At 38.5% G+C, this 21607-nt stretch overlaps 1 protein-coding gene across 4 annotated transcripts in view; it reads left to right on the top strand.

The window, feature by feature from the left end:
• Nucleotides 1-1186: 1186 nt before the first annotated feature.
• Nucleotides 1187-21607, top strand: part of thsd7ab (thrombospondin, type I, domain containing 7Ab) — a 277249-nt gene continuing 256828 nt past the window's right edge. For all 4 annotated transcript variants that reach the window (XM_030157281.1, XM_030157284.1, XM_030157282.1 and 1 more), the window contains exon 1: nucleotides 1187-1759. In XM_030157281.1, the coding sequence (XP_030013141.1) occupies nucleotides 1588-1759 (172 nt within the window). In that variant the 5' untranslated portion in view covers nucleotides 1187-1587. The remainder of the gene's footprint in view (nucleotides 1760-21607) is intronic.

Raw genomic sequence — 21607 nt, 5'->3', positions numbered from 1 at the left:
GAAGTGTTTTCTCAGATTGTTCTCCAGCCGTCTGAAAATGTTGTATCAAAGGACGTAATGAGGACTCGGTAATGTAAAGGTAACACGACAAAGCAGATAATCCCAGACCTGCACCATCATTATGTTGAGAAATTAAGTCCCCATTTTTCCATTCCACATTTAGCATTGGTTTTATGAAAAACAGTTTTTATTCTGGACCATGTACAGTATCATTTTCTACCAACCTATCCATAGCTGTCAAACCTTGATTCACTGTAAAACCTTTTTCTCCAAATTAGTTTATTTTCTTGAACCCCCTCCCATGCTACTTTCTTAGACTCTGCGTTGTTGTTGTTGTCTCCATCCTTTCTTTCCAAACTGTAGAGTATGACATGGCTAAAAAATTTGGCAATTCAATTTCAAAAGAATATCTATTGGTTTTTGATTCCAACTGGGAGCCAACTTTCTAGGTTCCTTACCAGTTTTTTGGGGGGTTGAAATGCTTTGCACCGCCAGAGCAGCACCTGTACTAAAGGGACTACAAAGAAGGGCTCTGTGATGGAATCATAAGTGGTAATGAGTACTATTATAAAATGGAAATGTCACAGGCTGTTACTAAACCTTAATGCGACTGCTGCCTATCTATCTCACTCTCACACCCCTTTCTAAGTGGCACAAACACCTCTTCTGCCTCACTCTCTTTTTCATTATCTCTTTCAGCTTTAGGGTTTTGCTCCTCCTTTGCTTCCCCCTCATAAGCCCCCCCCCTCCACTTTCTCTTGCGCTGCATTAAGCCCTGCTTGTCTCTCTTCCTCTCTGATCCTGGTAGCAGTGTTTATGGACACTCCTGAGACCAGTGCAAGCACTGCTGGTCTCCAGTCGCCTTCCCACCCAGCACTGCAAGCATAGAATGAGCAGTGGAGAAAAGGAGGGAGGTACATGAGGAAGGGAGAAAGGGAGAGGGGGGAGAGTGATATAGTCAAAAAGAAAAAGATGTGAGCATGTGCACAATGCAAATGAAGAAAAAATATGAACGAGTACAATAGAAAAAAACCCCAGAAAAACCAGGAGTGGAAAAAGAGAGCGAGCAGCACAGGGAGAAGATCAAATCAGTGAGCGAATAGGAGCCGAGAGAGCGAGCACGAGTAAGTGAGAGAGAGCGAGAGGGAGGGAGGGAGGGAGGCGAACAACACTGCAGACACTCGCCCACTGTCACAGCTCCACAGCCAGAGGACAGAGGCAGCAACAGCACCAGTGGAAAGAATGCGATATGGAGGAGGGAGAGTGTACCATCCGTCTGCAGCTCCAGACCTGACTCTGAGACAAGATAAGACAGGACATCCTCCCTCTGGGACCATCCCACCAACTTACAGGAGCCAAAAAAAGGAGTCCTTTACTGTCCTTCACAAGACCAAGTAGCGGACCTCAACTCCAGCAGGACTGCTCACCTCATTCTTTTCCTCACTCTTGCACTCACATACTCTTACTCACACTGTGGTTCTCTTGACTTCTCTCCGTGCTCTGGACTTTAAGCGTCATTCTTTTTCAATGCTTCCTTCAATGACCTTCTGAACTGAGTGGATTTTACTTTTTATCCTGTGGCTGACCATGGGGGGACCCGGATGGAGGGGTACAGTGGTAGCAGCAGCAGTGGGGACCCTCAGAAAAAGGACAGTGGGGAGCAGCTGGTACCTTTTTGTGACATTGCTGCTGCTCTGTGGTTTCTGGAAGGCTCACACACAGACAGATGATGGGAAGTCTGTTTACTTCTGGGAAACAGGTAGTGTAAAAAGCACTAATTAGCAATTTGACAAGCCCCTCCCCCCTTATTTTTATTTATAAAGCCTTGCAATGGTTAGTGGTAATTATGTGTGTGTTACTAGTGCTGCTGGGGTATTTGACCTCCCACACTAGGTATCAACAATCAGTCTGATCTAATTATGTTTCTGCATTATTTTTTAAAAAGCAGAATGAGTCATTGTGTTTTAGGAAAGCCTGTTTACCAGGTTTGAAGGTGACTTTAGAGTGTTACATGGAGAAGGATTCTTAGATGTAATGCCGAAACAGTCAAATGTTCCTGCCTAATTGACTTACACAAGACTACAATGCTTCCAGATGACATACTTGAGCTGTCTCATAAATTCCTTATTGGAGGTATGCAACTCAACCCTGCTGAACTTCAAAGATACACTTGAAAGACGACCCAGAAATTCTACAGTAGGGGGACCTGCTCAAACTGAATTGCATGTGGCATGTAGGACTACTGTGATCCATTTTTGACTGGATTACTTTGATCCCTTGCCCCCAACTCCCCCACTTCACTGCTACCCGAGTCGGAGATGATGCACCATTATTGAAATGTTGCTGGCTGTTTTACAGCATGTGGATGATTGATAGGCATCAGTGCACAGGTGTCTCGGCAAGGGAAAGGCAGTAACATGGGTTGAGCTTGATAAGATGGTGTTGAATGAATGGTTGTGATGTGAAGAAATAAATGTTGAAGTGTGCCAAATATTTTATTTTTGGTAATGCTTGTGTTTTACATGGAAGGTAGCTGTATTAAATGATAAAAAAACAAGACACAGAGTCCATATATTTAGAGAGACTGTGAAGCTTTTTGAAGCCTGAGAACTAGTGTAATGGTCCACAGTACAGGTGTTCTGTGCTGCCTTAATGAAAGCTTAATGGGAACTAGGAGGGATAAATCTCTCTACATTTCTCTGAACATATTTAGGAAATACTTTACAGTTTTTCCAGTTTTCAAGATTTTTTTTTTTAAATTTAACTTTAGTTTTACAAATGTGTATGTAGTTTCATTAGTATTTTAATTTGAGGAATTGATAATATTGAGGTATTAAGGACAGAAACAAGGCGGGACATCAGATATCATTCATAATCATGGTACATTCACCTCTTAACATCCACAAGGTTACCTGTGATCTACTTTAGAGATGGGGTTAGGGTTAAGGTCCTGATTCTTAAGTAAAACTTCATGAAACATTCACTTTAAATGTAAATGAAGTCTGAGATGTGCATTTCGACACATTTTACAAGAAAGTTCTCCCAGCAAGGTCTGGGGTTTAGCATATGGCCACTACACAACCTAAACTGCATCAGTTCAAATGTGTAGTGTAACCAGTACACCCTTAACCCTTTACTGATAACATTGTGGATGATTTTAAACATGTAAAGTAAGCAACTTTTTTCTGAAATTGGTTTAAGCCTCAGTAACATGGTATAGTTCATAGTTTAAGTTGAGTTCCTTTCCTGCATGATAAAATTCTCTCAGCAAATCAGTGACTTGGTTAACCAAGCCAGTCTCCTCACTCTCTGACCCACCAAACCAGTTCTGCCTTGCCCACCACCCGTCCCTAGTTGACATATCCCAACGTTGTCTCTCCTGTGGTTCTGCATCTTTAAAGAGGATGTAGCTGACTAAGGAGATTAAAGGAGCAGGGATTTAACAACCCAGGAAAGACAGCCCAGGGAACAGACTCGAGAAAGAGAAAGGCAGAGTTAGCACTGCAGGCAGAGAGAGGGACTAACTTAACCTACATCTACCCTACTGTAGGTCATGGTGATTATGGCTTTCTCCCACGCTACAGCACCTTTCTCCCACACCATACATGCTACTCCACTAAAAGCTCTAGGCTCTGTGCTTTGAAATGTAATCCAGTGTTGGGAGTTTGTTCACTTCTTCCCAAATAAAAGGTAGCTCATTGATTTCAACCCTGGAGTCGTCTTTTTTTCAGCGCCTCTTTGGTTTGACAATTGCCTGCAGAGTATTAAAATCACATAGGGCAATTTCAGTCTTTGAATCCCAGCGCTTTTCATCAAAATGTGATTATGTTTGCACAAGATTTGCATACTTTTCTTGCCAATCGAAGCTTGTTTAAAACACACACACACAAAATGTGATGCTGTTTTTGCACATTTGCAGAGTATGCAGTGGAGGGAATATTCTTGTGGCAAGCAATGCTCTGATGTTTTGCATATTGATGAGTCGAGCTGAAATACAGCCCTGTCTTCGAAAACTATGGGGAATTGGGCCTGCATTGCTTTTATTGCCTTCTGTGAAGATATGATGTATCTGTTTTGGAAGGTGAAGCAGATTAGCACTGTTTCTTTTCTGTCTCTTTTTTTTTGGCTTCAAAAATTCTATTTAAATGAGGCAGATAGAGACAATGGGCTCTGCCTGGTACTGTAAGTGATATTTCTGAAGATTGGCAGTGAGAATAACTGGAGAAGGAATGAGAGTGATTATAGCCACCAAGAGTACAATGGTGATGATGATGGTGATAATGGCATGCCACAGTTTTTGGGAACCTTTGAAAGATTGCAGGGAGTTTGTCTCCCTCTCAGATCCTTTTTTCACACCATTTTTCTTCTTGTTGCTTCCTTTTTACTGTGCACTCCATACATATGCCTTCCTCTGCATCTCTATCGCTCCATTTCCCTCTCTGATACTGCTGTATTTTTTGTTGCAGTTTTAGGATTAACAGCTTTTTCTGGTCACTGTTGGAGCAAAACTTGCATAGTGTTGTTTTGGTATCAATAGCTGTGAGGCTGAGGTCTTACCATGATTTATCTAGTGCTCCCATGTATAACAGAGATGTGACACATGTAGAGGCACACGCACATACCTCAACATACAGTAACAGCATGTGCATCTTTCCCATTCTTGTGCTGCATGTGTGCTTCATTAGCCTCTGTTGTTGGAGCGACAAGGTTGCCAGGTTTGAGCTGTCAAGACCTTACGTCTGCTTCAGGACAAAGCAATTACAGACGGTAGTGTAAGTCATGGTTTATTCAAGCAGAAACATAAAATCCTGATAACGTGGCATTTGTTGAACCTGACTGTACAGCTGCAGTGTGGAACTGCAGATTGATACAGATACCGTTGATAAGTCACTTGTAACATGGAAAAAAGTGAGATTAATGGACAAAACATCTATGCTTGTATAGGTAATTAAAGCTGCACAAACCAATTATGGGGAAAAAAAAAATACCCGAAATGGAAAATACACACCTTCTGTACCTCTTAACTCTCAGTCCAAATCAAAAAGACAAGACATGACCCAGTATTTGTGGAATCAGAGTAGAGTGTAGAGTCAAATCTGACATTCTCAATTGTGATTGATAATTAAGTAAGTTTTATTTATAGAGCACTTTTCACAGACAGGGAGTCACAAAGTGTTTTACAGTACAAGATGCAATTAAAAGCAATTAAAAATACCTATAAAATACAATTTTAAAAAACAATTAAAATACAATTAAAGTGCGATAAATACGTTAGGTGCAGTCAGTTTGTAGCAGCCCTGAGTCCATTAGATTTCAAATGCTTGCTTGAACAATAATGTGCTACTGTAATGGCACCTGCCACTGACATATTTAACCCTTACCTGTCTGAAAACACCTGAATGGCCAAAACATCCCATCACAAGGAGTCCGGAGAAGGGGTTGAATTCTTTCTCTGAGATCAGTTTAATTTTACCCATCATCAGTAACTATAGTGGACTACATCTTAGGCTGGTGGTGGTATTTCATCTATCTCATAAAGTTAAGAACATTTAAAAAAACACATCCAGGCTCCAAATTTGAGTTTGTGCTTGGACATCAAGTTATGAGGAATAGTACAGTAGCTGGTGTGTAACCCTGCTGACACAGACAAACCAACAGATGCTGGTGAAGGTATTACTGCCTTGGCAGCCGAGTCACTACTGTTGTGACAGTCAGGTTTTCAGTCGGGTTTCAGGGTTATTCAGTTAAATTGTTGATGATATTATTGTCATAGTTACTTTTACAAGTGCACAAATAGTTTTTCATTTATTTTTATTTCGCGTAATTGGTAGTTTTGGCGAGTTGTATTTAGATCAAGTGTTTGTTTTCCATGTAGCCTTGCATGACATCAAATATGATTTGCCAAACCATAGTTTATTAAAGGTTTGATATATTGTTTATAGCTATTTAATTGTTGTTCACCCTGAACAAAAAAAAAGAAAAAAAGATTTTACCTTTTTTTAATTTTGTTTTATTTTAGTTTTGGAATATTTTCATTCATTATTTATTGTTTGGTCATCTTACATTTCATCAGTTTTTGTTAACCGTGAATCTTGTTTGGATATAATTCTGAACTTATCCCCTTGACCACTCTTGCTGAATGTTGCCATGGATCTTAGGATCTGGATTATCAGTCTAATGACTCAGGGGTTACCTTGTGGCATTTGATCCAATCCCGTTGTACAGGTTGTCTCGCCTCTTGACACGTGATACTTTTTTGCACGTGCTTCTAACACATTAACCTATTGTCACCTCAGTCATGCACTGCTGACTGTTCATTCAGTTGCTCCTAGTTATTTAATTACCTCATTTGTTTGACTTTTTCTGTTTCTTTGGCAAGGGGATGTAAAAAAATTTTGGTTGAATAAAAGAAAAAAAAGTATGATCTAAAAAGCAGTTTTTGAGCTTAGTTTAAACAAAGCCTGTAGCTAACAGGCTTCTAAGTGGCCACCTGTTACTCTTCACATAAAGCAGATTTAAACTTACATTATGCTTCAGTGCATCCTGCTTTACTAACACTATTAGTGAACATTAATCTGACATGGTGAGTGAGTTCATTAGGGAACACAAATATTATCCATCATATCCACTGCTTCCCTGCAGTGTAAACAGCAGTTAAACAATGGCTACTGCAGCGACTGGTGTCTTGAATGCTGTTTTGTTTCTTTAAATCAAGTCAACCTAAGTGATTGTTTAACTATCTTGTTGATGCACAGTAAGTCTGTGTATCTCTAAATTTTTTTATCTGTAGGTTTATCCATCTGCCAGCGATGCATCTGTAATGACTTGTCACTTAGCCGACACAATGAAGTATTAGTCCTACACAGTAAAAGCACTCTGAATGCAGTCAGATTGGTACCACATCACGCTGATGTCACCTTTCAATGTGCGGGGACAGGCTGACTAGCCGTTGACAGGCCATTGTTAGCTGAACACATTCCATCCCATCTCAGAGGCTGTAGCAGTGAAGGATGTCACCAACACTGAGGGTTGTTAGCAGCTCTTACAATCAACTGCTATTATACCAGACTCACTGGAGAGGCCATTCCAGAAATTGAAGGAGAGTAGGGTGTGAGTGGGTTCACAAGTTCAGTGTGACAAACCAAGGTCATTAATACAGCAACAGCCTTCAGCGTACAGTGATTATAGTGGCTGAACGCTAGACAAACTCAGAGAGGTTTGAGGTAGACGGAAACAGTACAGTGCTGACACCTTGCAGGTACAGCGGACTAAATAAGCATCAATAGTACAATGTGTAACCATATCATTCACTTGTATGATGGGATTTCAATTCACCTTAAACAATTTAGCACCTTCCTTGACTGTCTCTGTTGTACACATATATATGATGAGTGATTTCTGTACTACTAATAATTTGGCTGAAACATAAACAAAAATTTTGAGTTGACATTTTTGCCCTTTCCAGATTGCATCAATATCACTGTTCTGCTGCTAGAGTGGTAACAGTTTACGACGGCACCATAACAACTGTTAGCTTAGAAACTGACTCGGCTAATGTCAGTGAACCACTGTTTTCCAGCACAAAGTAGATTCCAACTCCTTTTTGGAGGCATACTTGTGTGGAGCTGGGGTGACCTTTTTTTTTTTTTTTTTTTTTGAATATCATGCAAACACTGCTTGAAGTCCTTCTTTTCTTTAGGTTTACGCTGTTGTGTCGTGTTTACTGTCCTCTATGTATAATTGTGTTGACATCATATGAATTTCTTGCTTGTATGTATGTGGAAGAACACAAACAACAATGCAATTTAAAAAAACAAACAAAACAAAAAACAAAACAAAATAAAAAAAAAAAAACAACAAATATCACCCTAAGACTATGATTTTCAAAACAATATAGATCAGGGGCGTCAAACTAATTTGAATTCAAGGGCCACATTCACCCAATATGATCTCAAGTGGGCTGGACCAGTAAAATAACATAATAACATGAATGATAACTTTTCTCCTTGTTTTGTCATTTAATTTTTAGTTTGGAAAACGCTCATAATTTATAGACTAAACTAATAATTCATCGAGAAAATGATTTACATATTAATCACAAATGTTAGTACACTTTAAGATAGAACTTCCATATTGTGGTAAATTTCACACCTTAGCTGTTGTCCCTTTTTTCTCACACAAACCCCGCATTAATACTAAGTATACCCACAAATGTTACATATTATACCTTTTTTTAATTAGAGCCTCTTGCCTTTTTTTGTTAAAACATTGTGACCAATCAACCACTCACTTCAGACTCTTATGATTAATGCAAACTCGTAAACATTGTTTTATAAAGATAAGAAAATCACAAGTGCGGCATGCCTTGAACAAGATGAGGAATATCTGGGTGTCAAGAATGCCAAGGGACCTAAAGATGGTGGTTATAGAGTACATCTTGCTGTATGGATGCGAGAGCTGGACAGTAACGCCACAGATAGAATGCTCTCTGAATGGTACCTACACCTGCATCCTCAGGAAAGTGCTCAGTGTAAAGTGGTGGACACACACAACCAACACAACCACTTGTACGGTAACCTTCCTCCAGTTGGGAAAAAAATTGGAGCAAGAATGCAGCTTGCTGGACACTGCCACTGCCACCAAGAGATGAGCACCCACAAATTTGTAGTGTGGCAACCAACCTGTGGTCGCTGCACCAGAGAAAGACCACAACAAAGCTATGTGGAAGTCCTAAGGCCAGACGCAGGTGGAGTCATGACAAAAAACTGGGAACACTAATAGATGACAGGGTAGTTTGGAAGAAACTTGTGGTCTCTCAATTGAGGGCAACCAAGTAATAGTAGTAGTAATAAACATTGTGATCTCCATCTTTCCTTTCTATAGCTGGTTGTCTTTGTGTGCATACTTGATTGATCGGTGTCCTCAGCTCCCCTTAGCACCGGCTTGGCTCATAGTCCCCAGTCTAAATTAGCACCTGCTTTCTCTGTGCGTCCTGGAAATCCTCTGCCTTAAATAGTGCTGTGCTAATGCCTGCGTACCTGTATTATATCACACAGCAGTTGTGAATTGAGCTAGAAACAAATACACTGAGTGTGTAAAACTGTTTCATTTGATGACACAGGTAATGTGGCTTCATTCCAAATGAGCATCACCCTCAGAAATTCCTGGCTCATTTTAGCGAGTGCATTCAGGGTGACCCCATGTAACCTTAATTTGCAAAGAACTAGAGGGCAAACAAGACCCTGGTAAGTAATTGGCTAACCACTGTTTAAATTTTGTAGGAACAGCCAAAAAAAGAACCCATATAAATGAAGACAATTTCCTTGGTATTATTATTATTTTTTATTTATTTATAATTTTTATGGCCAAGTATGCTAGTGGGTGTTTTTAATTCTGTATTTGTGTGTTTTTTGTTAGAAAACAAAAACAGAAGCATACAGTAAAAATGGAGGCTAATTGTATCTGTTGTTTGTGTCTGGTTCTACAACTGTCAGAAGGCAGCCTGTGGAATCCTAACTGGCACCAACTGGCTTGTGGCCTCAACATATTTCATGCTAAAAAAGGAAGGAACTTTTTTTTTTTTGGTCTTTTTTTCTGCAAGCCCCAGCAGTGTGTGGTTCAGTTTCAACCACAGCTGAAATGATACAGAGCTAAGGGACTGCACCATGAGGCTGCACTTGATTTTAAAAGCACAATAAGTCATGTTTGACCTAGACTGATCTATTTTGTGGGCTTTGCAGATATTACCCCACTCCACTGTTCACATGCAGACTGTTTGCCTGTTGAAATGGCCCATCCATTCAAGGGCGAAAGATGCCAAAGAATTGACAGAGTTTGTTTAATCTAAATGGCAGAGCTTACACTAAAACCTGGCTATTACTGATATAGGAGGGATGGCTGGATTAGAGATTAAACTTCATCCAAAAACTTTATTTAGAATGACATAAGAGGATTCACAGTGCTTCATTCCACGATATTCAAATGGCTCATAATATATTTTAAATGGGGCACTATCACAGTATATCACTGAACTGCACAGCTACTGGACTTTGAGGATGCTCATGGCATGAGTAAGCAGATCAGTGATGGATTTATGGTTATATAGGCATGTTTTTTCTTGTGATTATCAGCCTTGACCTGATATCAAAGCTGCATTTGTTGCTGTAAAAGGACTGGCATGTAACTGAAAGGACTGACCTACTCTTTTCCTTTTTATATTTCCAGTAATTTTTGCCTGTGTGCCTTCTCAACATTCAATATTCAGTTTGCAGAATATTGCACCAGCAGCTATGTGGAAGTCAGTTTTGAGTTTGAGTATAAAGTCAATGCTAATGCCTGGAGCATACGTTATGTACTTAAAACATCTGTAATCACAGTGTTGTATGAAGTTTGTTGTTGGGCTTACTGCCAGATTTTAACTTTGACACACCACTTTGTTCAGTTGCAATCTACAGATAAGTGTTACAAGGTTGTCACAGAGGGTAACATTTCTTTGAGTGTCATAATTTAAGAGTAGCTACAGCAGTGATTAAAAAAAAATCATAATACAACCGACAGAACTTTCTGAGAGCATTGATCATGTCGAGAGCCTGGTAAACACTAGTGCATTTTCAAATCTTTACTGATGTTAAAATATGAGAGACCAAATTTATCAACACGTTCCACTGATTGATTATTTAAAGTTTTCCTGACCATCAATGGACCTGTCTATGGGTTATGGTCACATCTAAGCCATGCTGCCAAACATATATTTTAAGTTTGGAATTAACCAGAACAAATTAACACAAACTAGATGATCCTTTTCAAATGACAACAGATATTGGTATTTTAGCCTTATACCTATAATGATATAGCCCTAATTATGTGCTAATCAGTCATAAGTTTTTGCTTATTTTTAATTAAGCCCAAACGTGAAGCAAATTTCTTGCGCATTGTGTTTGCATACGAAAACAATGTAAAGATACAAATATATAACTCATATTGTGTGAGCAAAAAAAGTCACCGCTACCCTGACACTTAAGCATGTTCTATCATCCTATCATTCTGTTATTCTAAGGATAGGAGATGAGTTTGCCTTCTCCATGGTTCTCTTTACCTCCAATAATACACAAAGGATCTAACCAAGTATTTACCTATATTTAAGCATTACAGGGATCATCATCAGTTGGTCAACAACTTTGTTTGTTTGTTGCTAATTTGATATAACAGTCAATAAAAGACGTTTGAAAGTGAACTGTAAACATAATGGAACACATTACAGAATAATTTTGTGCAATTATTGTAGCTTGTGGTTTATAAATATGGCTAAAATCCTCCACGTGTTGTATCTTGTCATGAAACCAGTCAACTATCCCAGTATCCCCCTGGCAACCTGGATTATTGTCTGAGCTCAGTACCTTTTGTAACAGGATTAAAAAAAAAGTTGAGGTCTGTAGAAAAATAAGTAGAAGAATGGCCTGCATCTGTTTCTTGATTCCAGCTAATTGTTGTACTTGACAAAGAACCGAGTTAATGCTAGTATTAGCATTACCACTAGCTCCCATAAGGTTGTTAAAAGCGACTTTTCACTTGAATGTTCATAGCAGTTTCATGTGAGTAACACAAGGTGAAAGTTACATTCAGGTGTAGTGTGAACACAGCATTATGATCAGGGTTCCATGAAAAGAATAGGTGTTAATCGGTTTTTAATTGTAAATAGTTTATACTGATTTAAAAATGTCCATTCTCAGGTTTTCATCTACGTAATATAGAGGTGGACTGTCATCATGAGCTGGATGCATGTACTATGTTTTACACTGGGGGGGGAGTTGAGGATGAATTCAGGGCTGAAAAGGTGAACTCAGTATGGCTTATATATTTTGCACTAGGAGCTGGAGCAGCGTTGGAAATAGTGTTCATTATTATTGCTTACTGTTATGCAGCATCAGATTGCTTTCTGGTCCCCTCACCCTCTTTGGCTATTACAGGTTTCTGCTCCTTTCACACTACATAATTGTCTATCAAAGAGGTTTGACTCCAATCCAGTCACTAAAATTCTTCTTCTGTCCGTAAACTCACACTACAAAACTGATTTTGCAGATAACTGCTTCAAAGCAGTCTTTATTTGAGCCAGCTCCTGTGATTGTCAACTGAGTGTGGGTCGAAGTTTGGCATTAATTTCAAAATGCAATGAAATATACGTGAAAAACTTCAGGACCAATGAGAAGACCAGAATATTCCTCTGTCTTATCCACGAAATCAAAGATTATTGTATCAAAACAGAGAAAACTGAACAAAGTGACTTTTTTAATACAGATATCAATAACTGAATGTAAAAACAAGTGTCTCCATCCACTGTCATTTATTGAATTCCATGAGTTTTACTAGTGAATCAATGTTGTAGAAGATGAAGGTGTCTCCAAGTTCATTGTGGAGCCTCTGGACGTTCAAATTAGTCAAATCTGATGACCATGAAAAGATGACAAACTGCATTTATTAACAATTATTTCCACGTATTTATAGGATCAGTGGTTTGACAGTTATTAAACATTTTAGAACAGTCGATGCTTTTGGTTGCCAGTGGCTGTTTGGCTGTTTCTCTCCCTAGATTTTTTGGAAACAAGGGAAGGACCTGTTATCTGTCATCTTTCAGCTTTTTTTTTTTTTTTTTTTTTTTTTTTTTTTTACAATATAACTGCATTTAGTATGGACTGACATTTACTTAAGGCAGGTGTATGTTTTAAGTTTCATTTTAACTTGGCAGAATTTTGTAAATATGAATGGTATTTAGCATTTCATATTCTGTTTAAGTCACATAGGACTTAAGAACATTTGCTATACTGCTGTTGAGCATGCCCAACTTTTCAAGTCTCTATTTTAAATCGAGTGCTTATAATATACGGTTTGTTTTTCTTGTTGGACAGACTTCATTTCCCTGTACTGTCTCGTAACAAACAAGGACTCTGCTCCCAATTTCAAATGCAAACAAAGCCTCTTCCTATGTTTGGGAATGAGCCTTTTTGTGGTCAGCCAGTGGTATTCAGAACAGGCTCGTCTCCCCAGAAGAGGCAATGAGGCAGCTCAGCACGATGAGAGTAGTAGTGGTGTCATTGAAGAAAAGCAGTGACATTTAGTTGAAAAGAGACCAGTCTACGTCCCCTGATGCTTCTCTAATAAAGCTGTAGAGATGGAGGAAGCTCAGGCGTAAATATCCACCTGTCCATCCAGAAGCCCTGTTATTAATCCGTCATCTCTCCTACCAGCTATCAAGTTATTCTACTCAGCTGGCGTTCACAGTCTTTGTAGTCGAAGCTCGGGATTTCTTTCTGTTGTATGTTTGCAAAACCATATACCCTTAAAAACAGGTTCAATTCATCATCCGATGAATGTGATGGAACATAAACACAGACAGCTGTAATGTATTGTATGGGAAAGTAATCACATATTAAGGCTATTAAATATTGCTGTATAACATGAGTTCATTACATTAGAATATTGAATGCTGCAACATTTACTCTTATGTAACACATAGCTTCTGTTAGTAAAAGTCACACTGTGCTGCTGCAGTTTTGACCCCATTTACGAATGATTTTCTGCTTGTTTTTAGACCATGTGTTCTTGGTTCGTTGAGTAAAAATGGTGCAGTAATTCCTCAGAGTGCCCTAAGCAACAGTGACAGGACAGTAGCTTTAGGTAATTGTTTGTGACAGTGTTTGCCAATCCCTTGATTTGATGGAATTGGTTTGTGGAATCATGTTGACCCCTGTGTTTTCAGGCTTGTTTCGATTTGATTTTACATTAGTCCCACAGCACTGTCATAAAATGTATAAGTGAAGTCATTAAAGGACAAGAACTACTAGAGAAATCGAGTAAATCTAATGCATATTAATCTCAAAGAGACAGTGATGGGTGGCATAGTGTCTCTTAGCGATGTGTTGGTGCTTTATATTAGGTCTTAATGCTTCATCTGCTAGCTAATAAATCACATTTCAATTTTCATTGTGAACTGTGCAATCACATCACAAAAGACTGCCTGAATTGCAGTGAATAGGAACTATACTGTAAGTTGCATTAACTGTTCTTGCATTATGAGCAGTTAATGGTGTTTGAGATTTACCAGCAGTTATGCCAATTTTTGTGTTTTGTGACATTTGCCCACTAAAGTCTGATTGAGTCAAGGTGAAACTTTGTGCCAAATTGGTTAAAAAAAAAAAAATCCCTTAAGGCATTCTTGATTCGATGGTCTAAAGAATGAACAGACATTCATATTCGTGGAAACCTTTGACCATCACCAGCCAGAGTTTCAGTTTCAGTTCATCCCTGCCTCCAACTGAATAAACATTCTGTCAAACTGCTCATGAGATGTAATGTTTTAAATGTAATGGGGACTGACCGATGGAAAGATGCACTTCCTTATGCAGACTTGATAACCGCTATGCCGCTGCAACACCCATTCAGCTGAGGATACAGCCCATTTCCTCTTTCCTCTTTTTGAAAAATTGTGAATTTATCTCCCCGAAGACATTGAATATTTGAAAAACTCACAAAACCTGCATCGAAAATAGTAAAAATTTTTCACACACCAAGTCAACATTCAGTCACAGCACCACCAAGTCATAACCCACTGATGACACAACATTGTGAAGTCAAATGGTCAAACAACACAGCCCTCTTTTGCATGTACAGCTTCAGCTATCGATTATTTTTGTAATAGATTAATCTATCAATTATTTTCTTCAGTTCCATTACATTATTATTTGAATAGAGGAAAAAATAGTAAAAGTGTCTGTACATGTCTGTAAATGACCAAAAAAACTTGTCCTTCATTCCAGAACCAGATGCAAAATTCATGGCAATTGTAATAAAAAAAAAAATGTTTTAATCAATTTGAGTTGATTAATCATTTCAGCTCTAGTTGCCTAAGGGTTTGTCACTTGGGTTGGCCCTGGCTCTGGCTCAGAGGTATGTGTAAGTGCTTAGCTATCTTACAGTTGTACTTTATTTTATTAAACCTATTCACAAAACCATTGACTTCCACACTAGCAAGTAAATTATATGTATATTTACACAGAATTGTGGAAGAAATTCTGATTCAACTAAAGATGTTGACAGATTTACAAAACCCAAGTCAATGTGATGCACCTGGAATATGAAAATCCATATAAAGGACTTGAGGGAGAGAGAGCATGCTTAAACACTAGTATCAACATAATATGCCTGAAATATAGAATAGTAGAGGAGGAGAGGGAGTGATAGAGAGGCTGGCTAATCACCAGTGACAAGCCCCTGGATTAGAGGGAGGCCGGCAGATGGCCCCAGGCAGGCCACGACTGACGCTGGATGAATATCCCAGTAGGTTGATAAGGCTCACTAACTCCTCATGCCTAGAGCACACAGGCATGAGCACAGATTATTTGTCAGTGTATTGGTGGTCACTGGCCACCCGCATATTTACTGTATGTGTCTAAAGAGAGGAATAGCATAATGAGGGAGAATGTTTTATGCAACCTGTGACCTGGGCAACATTTTCTAACTGTGTTGTTACTGGTTATGCTGCAATATAATAGCAACGCCAAGACTTTAACCTGTAAAGACCCACAACTATTTTTGTCATGACTTCCAAATTACTTTCTCTGCATTTTGCATTTTTCAGTGTAAACCATATATTTTCCTATATTGTAGTCACTGATTATGTAGATGCTCATAAAAGCTCAGAGTAAATTCAAAGGTTATTGTATTAATACAGAGATAACAGAAGAAAAAGTGACTTGTTTCAGCAAAATGGCATTAACTGAACATAAAAACAAGCTTCTACACCCACTGTCATTTATTAATCTACATGGGTTTTACTGGTGAATTAATGTTGTAGAAGATGACCGTGTTTCTGCATTCATTCCGCATTCAAATGGGTCATATTTGATGATCATGAAAAGATGTCAATCTGCATTTTACACCAATTATTTACATGCATTGTTAGCATAAGTGGATCAACAATGATTAGACATTTTAGATCAGTAGATGCTTTTTGGTTGATGGTGGATGTTTGGGTCTTTATTGTTTAAAGGAAATACAATTTGAGCATACTAGCTATATTGTTACTGTATATTTTTGATGAGAAATTGTTAATGCTCCAATCAACAAGTCTTAATTGGAAACAGCATCAACCACATTGGAGTCAGCATCCTATTCTAACACTGCATCCATTGAAAAAATATACAAAATAACACAGGTAAGAATAAAACTTATAATTTGACTGTAGTATTTAGACTATGGCAGTGTCATGGTTTACGTTTTGTTAGGTTTAGAACAAAATCATAGGTAAGGTGACATTGAGAAAGGTGTCAGAGGCAAGGTTAGGGTTACATAAAACTGATATATGGACATGGTTTAATGCTGTCATTTATTCTGGGTTTCAAGCAGAACATGAATACTTGTCCCTAGAGCTTATTATGTTATAGCTTTCCAGATCTCTTCATTCTTAGGTTTGTCCTTGTTTGGCGTCACTGACCAGTTTGCTCTATCTTGCCATTCATATATCAGTGTGACAGGTTGGAGTGCAGCCGACTGTGTAACTACTGGTTGTTTTTATCCCCTTAATTATCCAATATTGTGTTTTTTCTGATTGGGTTGAACCGCGAAATATTAAGTAACAATTACAGAGCTAAACCACAGATCCAGATGAACCTCGCCAACTGGATTTGTGTTTATAAGTCATTTGGCCTATTTCAACCAGAAATGAGGTTTATGAGTGCAGAGGTGAGAAGTAACATACTGCAAATGCTTTACTTAAGTCAATTTGTCAGGTCTCTTTTATGATTACTGGTTCCTACTTATTCCCCAAAATTTTAACACAAATATTTGTGAGGTTCAGTAGCTAGAAATAAGGAAATAATTTTTGGTTTTACTCTGAGTACATTTCACAACTTGTACTTTTTTCTTTGACTTGAGGAAAGATGGTGATTCAGTAATTCTACTTTTACCAGAGCATTTTTACCCCTGCCCTTGCTGCAAGGTGTTTCATCAGTTTGTCATTGGTCTGTCCATCCATATGTGCAAAAACTTTGGTGTGCACCAGTAGTTCTCAACCAGGGGGTCAGAAGATAGTCAGTGATAAGGAAACCCTGGTGTGGACTGAAGGCCGAGGGTTTTCAAGTGTGGGCACATTATGTTTTTCTATAGTTCTCCTGGAATAAAAATATGTGGACTTTTGTTAAAAACGGTAGCATAAAAGTCCTGCTGAATGCTGAAGCACAGGCTAGATCTGAGAGGAAGTATGGTACATGTTGGTTTTCACACTACACTTGGACATTTCATCCATTTCTTTAGACTAATATTAACTTTCAAACCATATGACTTGTATAAATGGGATCATATTCATGTAGGACTTTGTGTTTTGTCCACAGCTGGTTCCATTATGCCTGGTGCTTTTAAATGTTTACATGACTAAAAATTCAATCATGAACATGGTCCAACTCATCATCCATCCATTGATTCACATGTCTGTTCATCCATTAGCTTTTCTCTATTGGAACCTATTGTGCTGTGGGTGTGTGGCGTGGGCCTGCACTCATGGGTTTCAGTTCACACTGGGTCTCTGGCAAACACTTACCCCATCAGACTGCACAAGAACAAGCACACACAAATCCACACTTGTAATCCACAGAGAGAAAGTTGGCATTTTCCTTTCGCACATTGTTTAGAAGCAGGCAGCTTTTCACGTGTTTTAGCAGTTACAGTCAGGAAAAAGAGTTGTTGAGTGGTCACACCTCCACCTCTGTGGAGCTCAGAGCAACCATGTGACAGATTGTGGGAGATCTTAATTCTCATCTATTCTTGTCTCATGTCCTTGTGTAATGGAATGATTGGAACTGTGTACATTATGACTTATCTACCAGACAAATATTATTAGATGTTTAAGCACTCCTGACTTTAGGAATTCTTAATTAATGAATTTTTTGTTGGAAATATTAGCTGTTACTTTTTGTACAATATCCAATCTGCAATAATTTCAACACTGAGTTTAGGCAGAACAGATTTATTTATGGAAATGTGCGAACAGGATTAAACACACACACACACACACACACACGCACACACACACACACACACACACACACACAAAACAGACATGAATGGCTTCTACTGGTAAAAGTATTTTGTGCAATCTGTGCTTGCAGTTACATCTTGAATGTTCTTAAGTGATGTTGTGTACATCCATCAGACCTATTCCTTTTTAGAGCAAACTGAACTTCTCTAGACTTAAAGATTCTTATATCATAACTCTTAATCCAGATGATCCCATACAGCTTCTAAAATATTCAAATTTTCTCTGAAACTTTTGTCTTTAATTCTGTTTTCATATTTGATGTAAATTCCAGTCGTATCTTGATGCTGAAATTCACAAATGCATATTTATCATCAATATGACTTTGCTAAAATAAATCTAATGTTGGCCAGAGACTTTTGCACAGTGGTGTATATAATAAATAGGAGTTATTCAGGGTCAGGAATATGGCAGCAATAACTTTCTGCAGTGCATTTTGTCTCTCTCACTGAAAGTGTGATGTCTGATGATTAACAGTTTATGCAGCATCTTCTGCTCCATGACTTCAGTCTCAAGTTTAGAAGCTCACACCACAAGTGTTTTTACTGATTGAAAACATCTTCCTTTGGAGGCTAGAAAGAGAATCATGCAATTGCCTATTTATCTGTCTGTCTGTCTGTCTGTACGTACGTACGTATGTATGTCATGTATGTGTTAGATTATGGTGATGTGATTTACTTGCATGAAGCTTCACCCCTGCATTTGAACCTGTACTCTGGGTATCATGCTGCACTTGTCTTTTGAACAAATGTTGGTTCATGGTTTTAAATACCTTTAAAGACATTTTTTCTTCTGTTATGGGTTTATATCACTGACCCTTCTTTTAAGACTCTTTATTTTAACCTTTCTCATTACTTTTTATTTAATTAAAATTAACTTAAAAGATTAGATGTGGGACCAAAAATATTAAGCTATCTAATTACTGCGTTTTACTCTCAAGGCATTCTCAGTTTTGCAAATTTCCCTGTTGTGGGACTGATAAAGGATTATCTCATCTTATCTTATTGCACATGGACAGTAACATACAAAGAGTCTCCCCGTTACAATGGTAATTAACTTTTACTTCTCCCTGCATGCACAGTCTCATCACATGGATGTATATTGTCCTGTCAGTGTCAATGTTTAGCCCCACCAAGTTACCAGTCATGACCTTATTTTTCACCCGGTCAAAAAATGGACGTTTGCTGTAATAGCTGTTACAGAATATGTGTGGATGTAAAGTAAGCACAGACCTGTATGCCACTGTAATAAACACAGGCTCACACAGAGTGCCTGTTGCATTGATTGATTATTTGCTGCTTATCTGATGTCGGATGTTTCAATGGAAATGACATTTGTATTTTACAAAATATGAACATAATTAATGCTGCTGGGTTTGTTTGCTGTTGTTGTGGAGCTGCTCCTCGCCCACTGTAAACATCAAAGTTGGGTCCTGGCATACACTACTTAATAAACATCAAACAGCAGTAACGTTGCTGTTTAACATTTATACTGAGTTCATCTCATTTTTTTCCGCTGCTGCAGCTCTCATGGTTTCAGAATTGATTCAGTTGTGTGTTTGTGTGTATTGCGTGGCTTTTAGTCTATATTATAAAATTGAGTTTAGATAATTTATTGATCCTTTCTAGAAAATTACAGTGATTACAACAGCAGTAATCACATTTGGTTGTGACAAGCACTCTACGATTAAAAATGACACTTTAAGATAATGCAAAATACAATTATGTATTGTAGAGTTGTAAAAACTTTGTGAGATTAGTTTCATTTCCATTATCACGCATTGTAACAATACCAGCTTGCTAATCTCAATCATGTTGTTAATTATGTAAATTAATTTTAAGAGAGACTCACAATGAAAAGGTCCTGGGTTCCAACACTAGTCGATGGGTGGGACCTTTCTGTGTGGAGTTTGCATGTTCTCCCTGTGTCTGCGTGGTTTCTCTCTGAGTATTCAGGCTTCCTCCCACCATTCAAAGACATGCACTAATAGGTTAATTGGTTAATCTAAAATGCCCATTGGTGTGAACGTGAGAGTGACTGTGTCTGCCCTGCGATGAACTGGCGACTCATTCAGGGTGTACCCCACCTTCGCCCATAAGTAGCTGGGATAGGCTCCAGTGACTTCTGCGACCCTAGTGAGAATAAAATGGGTTCAGATGATGAATGAATGAAAGATTCACAGTAGTATTTTTGGTTCATTCTAAGACGGTGGCGGAGCAAACCAGACTCTGGTGTTCCACCACTGTCCATATGATTAATGAGAAACTGTTTGCCTTTTACTTATTTTGTGTCTGCTTTAATTATTTTTGTGCTATCTCTCTTGTGTTGCTTTTATGTATTTTACCTGGATTTAACTCAGACAGTTCAGATCCTACCACTGGACAAATACTGCAGTGGTCAAGGCAGACCATTCTCCCAGAGCCGGGGTGTGCTCGAGGTCTTTGCCTTTTAACAGGAAGTTTTCCTCACCACTGTTTCCAAGTGTTTGCTTCTGGAGGATTCTGTTGAGTGTCTGTGAATTGGTTTAAGTGTCTGATCTTGACCAGCTCTAAATGTAAAGTTCCATGAGGTAACTTTTGTTATGTTTTGGTGTTATAGATAAAATTTGATTTGATTAATATGCAACAAGTAATTTAATCCTAACTCATGCAGTGCATAGCTTCAAATTTCTGAAACAATTTGATAGAGCGCATAAAGACTGCAAATTAGAGTCTAAAGAGAGCTGGATGACGTGATTACTCATCATGCCTTGCGCCTACAGTACCAGCCTTTGGGGACAGCATTATTATTTGGGGTTGGTTTAGTTCAGGGGTGTCAAACTCAGATCCTCAAGGGCCGGTATCCTGCATGTTTTAGATGCTTCCCTCTTCCAACACACCTGATTCAAATGATAAGCCTATCATCCAACTCTGCAGAAGCCTGATAACAACCGTCAGGTGTGCTGGAAGAGGGAAACATCTAAAACATGCAGGACACCGGCCCTCGAGGACCGGAGTTTGACACCTGTGGTTTAGTTGGTCTGGTCTATGATCAGCAACATTTGTGTCCCTATAATGAGGTCAGTTGACCAGCTGAATAAACTGAATGACCAATTTTGACGTCAGTCGATTTGTTTCTTTGTTGATGACACAGGTATATTCCAAAATGACAATGCCAGGATTCATCAGGATAAAACTGTGAAAGAGTGGTCCAGGGAGCATGAAACATTATCATCTTACATGGATTGGCCACCCCAAAGTTCATACCAGTTCACCAGTTCAGCCAGACTGAGGGAAATTCCAAAATTGAAGATGGAAAAAAAAAAAATCTACAGAACAGATTTGGGGCTTTTGAGAAAACATTAATTTCTAAAGCCCTAATTTATTCAATTCTAATCATTTAATCACAATTTATACACGGTAATCAGCCATAACATCTTGAACACTAACAGGCAAAGTGGTATTAATTTGATCATCTCATTGCAAAAGAACCTGCTAGTGGGTGGAATATATTGGGCAGCAAGTGAACATATGGATCTCAAAGTCA

The sequence above is a fragment of the Sphaeramia orbicularis genome, chromosome 16 (genome assembly GCF_902148855.1).
Source record: "Sphaeramia orbicularis chromosome 16, fSphaOr1.1, whole genome shotgun sequence".
NCBI lineage: Eukaryota > Metazoa > Chordata > Actinopteri > Kurtiformes > Apogonidae > Sphaeramia > Sphaeramia orbicularis.
Note: the sequence above shows the minus strand (reverse complement) of the source record. Positions and strands in the feature narration are given on the sequence as shown.